The 12,053-nt window shown below is 47.4% G+C and overlaps 1 protein-coding gene across 1 annotated transcript; it reads left to right on the top strand.

Annotated features, from left to right (window-relative positions):
- The first annotated feature begins 486 nt into the window (after positions 1-486).
- LOC120040084 (chondroitin sulfate proteoglycan 4-like) lies at positions 487-10,726 on the top strand. Its single transcript, XM_038985347.1, has 4 exons — positions 487-702; positions 2,415-2,598; positions 4,396-4,718; positions 4,979-10,726. Exons 1-4 carry the CDS (start codon positions 487-489, stop codon positions 6,728-6,730), a joined length of 2,475 nt encoding a protein of 824 aa, XP_038841275.1. The 3' UTR covers positions 6,731-10,726.
- The last annotated feature ends 1,327 nt before the right edge of the window (positions 10,727-12,053 follow it).

Raw genomic sequence — 12,053 nt, 5'->3', positions numbered from 1 at the left:
ATTTTTGCTTTGTCATTATGCACTATTGTGTGTAGATTGATGAGGAAGCATAAGATATTACAGTTTTGAATGCCCTGTTGGTAGTTTAATCTTCCGCGTAGGTCATCTATTTATTTCTCCAAAGATTGCACGTTTGCTAGCAGAATGGAAGGAAGTGGGGGTTTATTCGATCGCCTACGAATTCTCAGAAGGCAGCCCGCCCTCCGGCCCCTTTTTCTCTGCCTCCTCTTCATGCATATCACAGGGATCTGGGCCTGTTCCAGAGAAAGCAGTATATCATTTGCGTCAGACTCGTTAAAGGAAATAAAGGATTCTGCCATTCCGTGGTGATTAATCGCAGGCCTGATGTCCAGAAGTTATTTTCGGTCATAAGAGACGGTAGCAGCAACATTATGTACAAAATAAGATACAAACAAACAAACAATAGGACAGGTAAAACGTCAGCCTTCTTCTCCGGCGCCATGGTTACATCCTCCATAGGTCCATATGTTGGAGCATTTATTTACCGATATTGTTTCACCACAAACAGGCTCCACTACACCAATCACCAAGGAGGACCTGCAGGCGGTGACCAATGACAAGAGCGACACATCCAACCGCACCATTACCTTCAACGTGATTCGTCGACCAAAACTAGGCAGACTGGTGACAGTGCTGGCTGATAATTTCACTGTTGACGTCTCCTCCTTCACACAGACAATGGTAAGAACCTAACAACTAACCAGAACCTGAGGTGGGATTACTTTTCATAATCAATACGATTATTTGGACAGGGGAGACCAGGGCCCATATTCCTACAACTGAGTTGGATTGCTGGTAACGTTTTGCCTTTTAGATCACAATTAATATGATTAAATAGACAGATCCTGGATCAGCATTTGATACATACAGTAAGACATTTACATTTACATTTAAGTTATTTAGCAGACGCTCTTATCCAGAGCGACTTACAAATTGGTGCATTCACCTTATGATATCCAGTGGAACAACCACTTTACAATAGTGCATCTAACTCTTTTAAGGGGGGGGGGGTTAGAAGGATTACTTTATCCTATCCTAGGTATTCCTTAAAGAGGTGGGGTTTCAGGTGTCTCCGGAAGGTGGTGATTGACTCCGCTGACCTGGCGTCGTGAGGGAGTTTGTTCCACCATTGGGGTGCCAGAGCAGCGAACAGTTTTGACTGGGCTGAGCGGGAACTGTACTTCCTCAGAGGTAGGGAGGCGAGCAGGCCAGAGGTGGATGAACGCAGTGCCCTTGTTTGGGTGTAGGGCCTGATCAGAGCCTGAAGGTACGGAGGTGCCGTTCCCCTCACAGCTCCGTAGGCAAGCACCATGGTCTTGTAGCGGATGCGAGCTTCAACTGGAAGCCAGTGGAGAGAGCGGAGGAGCGGGGTGACGTGAGAGAACTTGGGAAGGTTGAACACCAGACGGGCTGCGGCGTTCTGGATGAGTTGTAGGGGTTTAATGGCACAGGCAGGGAGCCCAGCCAACAGCGAGTTGCAGTAATCCAGACGGGAGATGACAAGTGCCTGGATTAGGACCTGCGCCGCTTCCTGTGTGAGGCAGGGTCGTACTCTGCGAATGTTGTAGAGCATGAACCTACAGGAACGGGTCACCGCCTTGATGTTAGTACTTGTGCTAGACTTGTGCTAAGCCGTCATCAAGGCAAAGGGTAGCTACTTTGAAGAATCTAAAATAGAAAATATTTAGATTTATTTAACACTTTTTTGGTTACTACATGACTCCATATGTGTTATTTCATAGTTTTGATGTCTTCACTATTATTCTACAATGTCGAAAATAGTAAAAAAATAAATAAATAAGAAAAACCTTGGAATGAGTAGGTGTGTCCAAACTTTTGACTGGTATTGTATTGCCGCAGTAGTTTCTACGAGAGGACAAAATAAGACTCTTCTTGCACTGTGTGGGAGAGTGTATTCTGATTCATTTGTTCAGTAAAACAATATTTACGGTGAGAAACAAACAGTAGGAAACTCCACAGGATATAAATTCCAATTCAAGCCACAACAAATGTTGTTTGGCCTTGGCGGGAAGCGTGGTCAGTGTTTTTGATTGGATAAGGCCTCAGGTCACACTCTCTACAGCTGAGTACATAGACATGCATTAAACATATGTTTATATTCTGAATATCAACCACAGACTAGATCTTCTCCAGCGGAAGAAGCAACTCATGTGAACGGTTCATGTCTTGAATTATTCGTTGATGACTAAAGTTCTGATGTTCAGTGTTTTGTCTAACGCTTTAGTTTTTGTTGGTTACGTTGAAATGGGGATACAAAAGTGGGGCCAAGTGTAGGTTACAAAAGTGGGGAAATTCCCAGGCTTGCCCTTCCGATTCATAGTAACACCAGCCTTCACTGATTTCTGGTCTCTCTGTGTGTGTGTGTGTCTCAGGTGGACCAGCGGGAGATTCTATACATCCAGAGTCTTGTGGCGTCGGTTGGCTGGTCCGCCATGGACTCCATGACCTTCTCGGTGTCCTCACCTCCAGCTTCCCTGGAGAACGAGACCTTCGAGATGGACATCTCCTACGAGAATGCTGGACGCGACCGCAAGACTCTGCTCCTCGCTAACACAGGTCGGTTGGTGGGCTGTCGGTGAATCATTGATGATGTACAACAACTAGACATTATGCAAAGTTCACTTTTCCATGAATATTATACAATTAAGGGGTATGAAATATTAGCAACATGTTTTTTTTTTACCCATGGGTGTTCCTGCTTATGGAGGACCAAAGCTGCCAAAATTAGAGTTAAATTAATATAAAAAAACACACAAATAGATAAATGGATAAATAAATGGATAAATAAATGAATAAATAAATGGATAAATAAATAAAAGGATGAATGATTGCACACATACAGTGCATTTGGAAAGTATTCAGACACCTTTTTTAACATTTTGTTACGTTAGTCTTATTCTAAAATGGATTAAATCGTTCTTTCCCCTCATCAATCTACCAACAATACCTCATAATGACAAAGCAAAAACAGGTTTTTAGAAATGTTTGCAAATGTATTAAAAACTAAAAACTGATATCTCATTTATATAAGTATTCAGACCTTTACTCAGTACTTTGATGAAGCACCTTTGCCAGCGATTACAGCCTTGAGTCTCTTCTTTGGTATGACGCTACAAGTCTGGGAGTTTCTCCCATTCTTCTCTGCAGATCCTCTCAAGCTCTTGTCAGGTTGGATGGGGAGCATTGCTGCACAGCTATTTTCAGGTCTCTCTAGAGATGTTCGATCATGTTCAAGTCCAGGCTCTGGCTGGGACACTCAAGGACATTCTGAGACTTGTCCCGAAGCCACTCCTGCGTTGTCTTGGCTGTGTACTAAGGGTCGCTGTCCTGTTAGAAGGTGAACCTTCGCCCCCAGTCTGAGGTCCTCAGCGCTCTGGAGCAGGTTTTCATCAAGGATCTCTCTATACTTTGCTCCATTCATCTTTCCCTCGATCCTGACTAGTCTCCCAGTCCCTGCCACTGAAAAACATTCCCACAGCATGATGCTGCCACCACCATGTTTCACTGTAGGGATGGTGCCAGGTTTCCTCCAGACGTGACGCTTGGCATTCAGGCCAAAGAGTTCAATATTGGTTTCATCAAACAATATAATATTTTAGAGTCCTTTAGGTGCCTTTTGGCAAACTCCAAGCAGGCTGTCATGTGCCTTTTACTGAAGAGTGGCTTCCGTCTAGCCACTCTACTATAAAGGCCTGATTGGTGAAGGGCTGCAGAGATGGTTGTCCTTCTGGAAGGTTCTCCCATCTCCACAGAGAAACTCTGGAGCTCTGTCAGAGTGACCATCGGATTCTTGGTCACCTCCCTGACCAAGGCCCTTCTCCCCTGATTTCTCTGTTTGGCCGGGCGGCCAGCTCAAGGAAGAGTCTTGGTGGTTCTAAACTTCTTCCATTTCAGAATGATGGAGGACACTGTGTTCTTGGGGACCTTCAATGCTGCAGAAATGTTTAGGTTCCTTTCCCCAGATCTGTGCCTCGACACAATCCTGTCTCGGAGCTCTACGGACAATTCCTTCAACCTCATGGCTTGGTTTTTGCTCTGACATGCACTGTCAACTGCGGGACCTGAGCTTAATTTTGAGTCTTATACCAAAGGGTCTGAACGGTTATGTATATAAGGCATCTGTTTCTTATATTTAATACATTTGCAAAAAATTCTAAAAACCTATTTTTGCTTTGTCATTATGCACTATTGTGTGTAGATTGATGAGGAAATTGTTTTATTTAATCCATTTTAGAATAAGGCTGGAACGTAACAAAATGTGGAAAAAGGGAAGTGGTTTGAATATTTTCTGAATGCACTGTAATTATGGCAGCTTCGGTCCTCCATACCGACTTGTCTCGCATTATATTCTAGGTGCTGTGGTGACTGAGGGTGACCGCATCGTCATCGACAAGTCCAAGCTGGATGCGTCTAACCTTATGTCCAAGCTGCCCACACCCCAGCGCAGCTCTCACGAGATCTGGTTCCAGGTGAAGTCTCTACCCCAGCACGGGGTCATTGTGGTGGGAGAGAGGAACCTCACCGTGGAGAAACCCAACTTCTCCCAGTACATCCTCAACAAGTATGGCATCACGTACCGGCATGACGACTCCGAGACGCTCCACGACCGTTTTGTCTTCGACACCTGGCTGAACCCCAAGGGTAAGCCGGCCCAGCGCCCTTCGGACGACAGCCAGGTACTTAATGTTGCATACAGTACCTACCTATCTACTTAATGTTGCTAACCTATCTTGTATTTTGCACACTTTTATCCAACTGTTTATTTCTGGACTGGTACAGGTCTGTTTTTAAATGTAATTATTTTAATCTGTTTGAACATTGTGTATTGCTGCAAAATTAATTGCCTCATTGAGGATACTGGAAGTTCTGCTTCAAACTCTAATGCAGAAGACAAGATTCCATTCTACAAAATAAAGTAATACTCTTCTTTAATCAGGTTCTGGAGGAGTGGTTCAACATCACGGTGATCCCAGTCAACGACCAGCCGCCCGTTCTGAAGACCAAAGCCCCCAGTCTGAGCGTAGTGCAGGGGGACACAGTGGCCCTGGGGCCGGAGAACCTCAATGTGGAAGACTTGGACAACCCTTCAGAGGACATCCAGTACATCGTCATCAGCAAGCCCAACAACGGCTATCTGGCCCTGGGAGGAAGCCTTAACGAGTCTGTGGTGGCCTTCACTCAGGCTCAGATCAACAGTGGGGAGGTGTACTTTGTCCATGATGGAAGCCGGGCTTCTGGGGTGTTTTATTTTAGTGTTTCCGATGGCCATCACAAACCGGTCTATAAGCTCTTCAACCTCGAGGTGACCGAGATCACCATCTCCCTTATCAACAACACTGGGCTGGCTCTGGAGCAGGGACAGACGTCTGTGGTTTTAACCCAGGAGAGTCTGGTGGCAGAGACCAACGGAAAAAACACAACTGTTCACTACCGGATCACCGCCGCGCCACGGTATGGCAAGATCCTTCGGCTGGATGACCAGGAGGTCAGCCAGTTTGAGCAGGAGGACTTAAGGACGGGTAGCTTGTTTTATCACATGGTGACCCTCACGTCTGGTCAGGATAGCTTTGAGTTCACCGCATTTACATCGGAAGCTAACCTGACAAACCAGGTTGTCAACATCACGGTTAAGCCCCTGGTCAGGTTTGGCGAGGGGGTGAGAATACCCAATGGCATCGTGGTCAAACTCAACACTGGTTTCCTCAACGCGACTGAGCTGGCTTCTCTATCCGTCAGCGACCCTTTCTTCGAGGTTGTCTCTCATCCAAAGTATGGAAAGCTGGTCCGAGGAAAACCCAAAGCTGGTAAGAAAACCGAGCCACTGGAGTCATTCTCCTTTCAGGATGTGAAGCAGGAGAGGCTATCCTTCGAGCTCAACGCTAACATGACTGGAGTGCAGGAGCTGAACGACTCTTTGGTGTTCATTCTGAAAGCGGAGAACGTCCCACCTGCCAGGGGAGAGTTCCGGTTCACTGTCGTTCCGTATGATCCATCGCTAGTCCTAACCACCAACAGTCCCATCCTAACCACCAGCAGTCCTTTCTCTCAGCCTCTGAACCAAACGACAGTGTTTGGTGTTGGGACGGCACTACCCTCCCTGTCCACCTCCCTCCTTTCCACACAGAGACCCAGCAAGACCCACCAGAAGTTCAAAGGTCGCAACCGCTGGGGGATCACCAACCGGAACGACTCGGCAGGTACAGATACTACTCTGGGCAAGCCCACTCTGAGTAAAGGAGACGGCAATGAGATTCCCTTTGTGAATACACCGGTCCGTGTAGAGTCTTACCCTCAGAAGACCTTCAACCTGATATTGGTGATCCTACCTCTCCTGGCCATGCTCTTATTGGTCATAATCCTGGTGGTGCTGGTTCTGCTGCTGCGACGCAACAGGAAGAGGAAACAGAAACCTGTCACCCCGAAGCCGCCACCCTCACCCTCACCCTCAACCCCACCGGCCTATAACGGCCAGTCCCAGAGGAGCGCGGCTGTTCCCACGGTAACTGTGACCCCAATGAGCCCCAGTAGCCCTGCCCTGGACAGGCTGCTTCCTTCAGCCAATCAGGGCTTAGTTAGCAACTTCACATCACTGCCACTTTGCTCGTGGAACGGTGTAGATCCAGAGAGTTCAGCCCAGCTCATTAGGACCACGCCCCCCACTCTACAGCAGAACCAATACTGGGTATGACTCTGTAGCTGCTGCCACCTAGGGGTGGAATGTGGAAGTGGACTGTTTACCCTGTACACTAACATCCATTCCTAACACCCCCACCAACCCCACTCATCGTTATACTGTAAACCATGACACTACTGTACTATTTGTTTTGTGATATAATCAAAGCATTTTCTACTGAAGCTAAGCACAATCAGCACTGGGAATGACAACCACTACCCCCACTTTGCAACCTAATAAGGAGCTGGTAGCCTATGACAACCACTACCCCCACTTTGCAACCTAATAAGGAGCTGGTAGCCTATGACAACCACTACCCCCACTTTGCAACCTAATAAGGAGCTGGTAGCCTATGACAACCACTACCCCCACTTTGCAACCTAATAAGGAGCTGGTAGCCTATGACAACCACTACCCCCACTTTGCAACCTAATAAGGAGCTGGTAGCCTATGACAACCACTATCCCCACTTTGCAACCTAATAAGGAGCTGGTAGCCTATGACAACCACTACCCCCACTTTGCAACCTAATAAGGAGCTGGTAGCCCATGACAACCACTACCCCCACTTTGCAACCTAATAAGGAGCTGGTAGCCTATGACAACCACTACCCCCACTTTGGAACCTAATAAGGAGCTGGTAGCCCATGACAACCACTACCCCCACTTTAAAACCTAATAAGGAGCTGGTAGCCCATGACAACCACTATCCCCACTTTGCAACCTAATAAGGAGCTGGTAGCCTATGACAACCACTATCCCCACTTTGCAACCTAATAAGGAGCTGGTAGCCTATGACAACCACTACCCCCACTTTGCAACCTAATAAGGAGCTGGTAGCCCATGACAACCACTACCCCAACTTTACAACCTAATAAGGAGCTGGTAGCCCATGACAACCACTACCCCCACTTTACAACCTAATTAGGAGCTGGTAGCCCATGACAACCACTACCCCCACTTTACAACCTAATAAGGAGCTGGTAGCCTATGACAACCACTACCCCCACTTTACAACCTAATAAGGAGCTGGTAGCCCATGACAACCACTACCCCCACTTTACAACCTAATTAGGAGCTGGTAGCCCATGACAACCACTACCCCCTCTTTACAACCTAATAAGGAGCTGGTAGCCCATGACAACCACTACCCCCACTTTACAACCTAATTAGGAGCTGGTAGCCCATGACAACCACTACCCCCACTTTACAACCTAATAAGGAGCTGGTAGCCCATGACAACCACTATCCCCACTTTGCAACCTAATAAGGAGCTGTAGCCTATGACAACCACTATCCCCACTTTGCAACCTAATAAGGAGCTGGTAGCCCATGACAACCACTACCCCCACTTTGCAACCTAATAAGGAGCTGGTAGCCCATGACAACCACTACCCCCACTTTGCAACCTAATAAGGAGCTGGTAGCCCATGACAACCACTACCCCCACTTTGCAACCTAATAAGGAGCTGGTAGCCCATGACAACCACTACCCCCACTTTGCAACCTAATAAGGAGCTGGTAGCCTATGACAACCACTACCCCCACTTTGCAACCTAATAAGGAGCTGGTAGCCCATGACAACCACTACCCCCACTTTGCAACCTAATAAGGAGCTGGTAGCCCATGACAACCACTACCCCCACTTTGCAACCTAATAAGGAGCTGGTAGCCTATGACAACCACTACCCCCACTTTGCAACCTAATAAGGAGCTGGTAGCCCATGACAACCACTACCCCCACTTTGCAACCTAATAAGGAGCTGGTAGCCCATGACAACCACTACCCCCACTACCCCCACTTTGCAACCTAATAAGGAGCTGGTAGCCTATGACAACCACTACCCCCACTTTGCAACCTAATAAGGAGCTGGTAGCCCATGACAACCACTACCCCCACTTTGCAACCTAATAAGGAGCTGGTAGCCTATGATAACCACTACCCCCACTTTGCAACCTAATAAGGAGCTGGTAGCCTATGACAACCACTACCCCCACTTTGCAACCTAATAAGGAGCTGGTAGCCTATGACAACCACTACCCCCACTTTGCAACCTAATAAGGAGCTGGTAGCCTATGACAACCACTACCCCCACTTTGCAACCTAATAAGGAGCTGGTAGCCTATGACAACCACTACCCCCACTTTGCAACCTAATAAGGAGCTGGTAGCCTATGACAACCACTACCCCCACTTTGCAACCTAATAAGGAGCTGGTAGCCCATGACAACCACTACCCCCACTTTGCAACCTAATAAGGAGCTGGTAGCCCATGACAACCACTACCCCCACTACCCCCACTTTGCAACCTAATAAGGAGCTGGTAGCCTATGACAACCACTACCCCCACTTTGCAACCTAATAAGGAGCTGGTAGCCTATGACAACCACTACCCCCACTTTGCAACCTAATAAGGAGCTGGTAGCCTATGACAACCACTACCCCCACTTTGCAACCTAATAAGGAGCTGGTAGCCTATGACAACCACTACCCCCACTTTGCAACCTAATAAGGAGCTGGTAGCCTATGACAACCACTACCCCCACTTTGCAACCTAATAAGGAGCTGGTAGCCTATGACTGCTGGACAAAACCAGCACAATCATGAGTAGGTGCTGACCACTAGTCCACCTCACCTCTACCAACTACTGGAAACATGCTATTGCAGAAGTTACCCCTCCAAACATGACCCAATGTGGGGTTTCAAACCAACCGTAATGCGTGGACATCGCACTGCACAGCTCAAGTGTAAATTGCATTAAAAAAATAATAAAAAAGAATTGATTATAATTCAAAATAGAATACAACTTTATTGTACAATTGGTTAGAACGGAATGTGTCTTCTGCCTTTGTCACCCCCCCGTATACACAAGTGCAGTGTGATGTTGGCTCAATGTGAATCCTAGCCGTAGTGACTCTACAATACTGTATAACTACATGTTGATGTTGCTAGCATGGCTAGTTGATGTATCTTCCATTAAGTCCTTCTCATTGGATTATTATGAGCAATGATCACCATAGTAGTTCGGAAAGGAAACGCAGCGTAGAAATGTGTTCCACCATTTATTAAAGGATGAATAATGCAAGTCTTATAGGCTCTGACTTTCAGGGTAGTTCAAAGCCCAAGCAAAGCTTCAATATATATTTAATCTTTATTTAACTAGGCAAGTCAGTTAAGAATAAATTCTTATTTTCAATGACGGTCTAGGAACAACTGCCTTGTTCAGGGGACAGCTTAGTACCTTGTCAGCTCGGGATTCGAACTTGCAGCCTTTACGGTTACTGGCCCAACGCTCTAACCACTAGGCTACCCTGCCCCCCGACAAGCAGTGAGCATGGTAAACTATACCAACACCCGAGCAGGACAACAGAAACAGGAAGTGGAAACTTAAAACACATTAACTAGACCACTATAAAAGGCTGTTGAGGGAAGGACGGCTCATAGTAATGTCTGGAATGGAGTCAATGGAACGGCATCAAACACTCTGAAACTCTGTGTTATGATTCCATTAACTGTGTTCCATCCGTTATGAGCCGTCCTACCTAATTAAGGTGCCACCAGCCGCCTGTGATACTCACTGCTAGTAGCCATGTATTCATCCAACAGTAAATGTAATGTACTAAAAATAACTTTACAGTTGTAGGCAACTACCCATGAGACCTTGAGGCCTTTTCACGCGCAATGGCCGGTGGGCATTTGACACGCTCTCTGCTCAATATCTCAAAGCCATATAAAAAATAATATCTTGCTTGTAAAATAGTTGTTATTGAGCTGAATATTGTGAGTTGAGAAATACAAATTATACCTACAGAAAGCTGAGACCCTCCTCGACATAGACAAGGGGACGAAGCTTCCAAATCTGTTTTCCTGCAATTTATTTTGAAATGTTATATGATCAGAACATATTTTTCTCTTGAGCACAAGAGGGGATAGGTAGCCTAGAGGTTAGAGCGTTAGGCCAGTAACCGAAAGGTTGCTGGATTGAATCCCCGAGCTGACAAGGTAAAATCTGTCTTTCTGCCTCCTGAACAAGACAGTTAAACCACTGTTCCTAGGCCGTGATTGTAAATACAAATTTGTTCTTAACCGACTTGCCTGGTTAAATAAAGGTTAAATAAAAAGATAGGAGAGTGGCTCGCTCATCACAGCAGCAGGCCCCCAGCGAGGTTCGAGCGGCAGGGAAGACACTTTCATTACAGGAGTCATGAGGATAACGCACTTTACTGTTTGACCAAATCATTGTTTTTAGCCACACACAAAAAACTAGGACGTTGTGAGTCAGGTGACAATGTGGAATGTGCTCTTTCTACATTTATAAGCTTCCTTTTCTTTTTATGATCCGTGATATCCGTGGCTAACTGATGATCGAGTCGGCGCCGGTGGCTTTGCTGATGACGCGTTTGACCCGTTCAATGTGAGTCTGCCTCAGCACAGCCTGGAGAAACCGGACCGCTGATCACAGCCTGGAGAAACCGGACCGCTGATCACAGCCTGGAGAAACCGGGCCGCTGCCCACTGATCACAGCCTGGAGAAACCGGGCCGCTGCCCACAGCCTGGAGAAACCGGGCCGCTGCCCACTGATCACAGCCTGAGGAAACCGGGCCGCTGCCCACTGATCACAGCCTGGGGAAACCGGGCCGCTGTCCGCTGATCACAGCCTGAGGAAACCGGGCCGCTGCCCACTGATCACAGCCTGGAGAAACCGGGCCGCTGCCCACTGATCACAGCCTGGAGAAACCGGACCGCTGATCACAGCCTGGAGAAACCGGGCCGCTGCCCACTGATCACAGCCTGGAGAAACCGGGCCGCTGCCCACTGATCACAGCCTGGAGAAACCGGGCCGATGCCCACAGCCTGGAGAAACCGGGCCGCTGCCCACTGATTACAGCCTGAGGAAACCGGGCCGCTGCCCACTGATCACAGCCTGGAGAAACCGGGCCGCTGCCCACTGATCACAGCTTGGAGAAACCGGGCCGCTGCCCACTGATCACAGCCTGAGGAAACCGGGCCGCTGCCCACTGATCACAGCCTGAGGAAACCGGGCCGCTGCCCACTGATCACAGCCTGGAGAAACCGGGCCGCTGCCCACTGATCACAGCCTGAGGAAACCGGGCCGCTGCCCACTGATCACAGCCTGAGGAAACCGGGCCGCTGTCCGCTGATCAGCCAAATGCTAATTTATAGTATAACAGAGAAATTGCGCAAAAAAAATATATAGATTTTCAAAAAATCTAACAGTTCCATGGACCACTGGCCATGTCAACTTTTCTATTGTTTTATTTGTATATATACAGTATACATATATATAAAAATAAAAAATGTGTGTCAATTTCTACCA

The sequence above is a fragment of the Salvelinus namaycush genome, unplaced genomic scaffold (genome assembly GCF_016432855.1).
Source record: "Salvelinus namaycush isolate Seneca unplaced genomic scaffold, SaNama_1.0 Scaffold3212, whole genome shotgun sequence".
Taxonomy (NCBI): domain Eukaryota; kingdom Metazoa; phylum Chordata; class Actinopteri; order Salmoniformes; family Salmonidae; genus Salvelinus; species Salvelinus namaycush.
The sequence above is the reverse complement of the archived record's forward strand: the minus strand, read 5'-3'. Positions and strand labels throughout refer to the sequence as shown.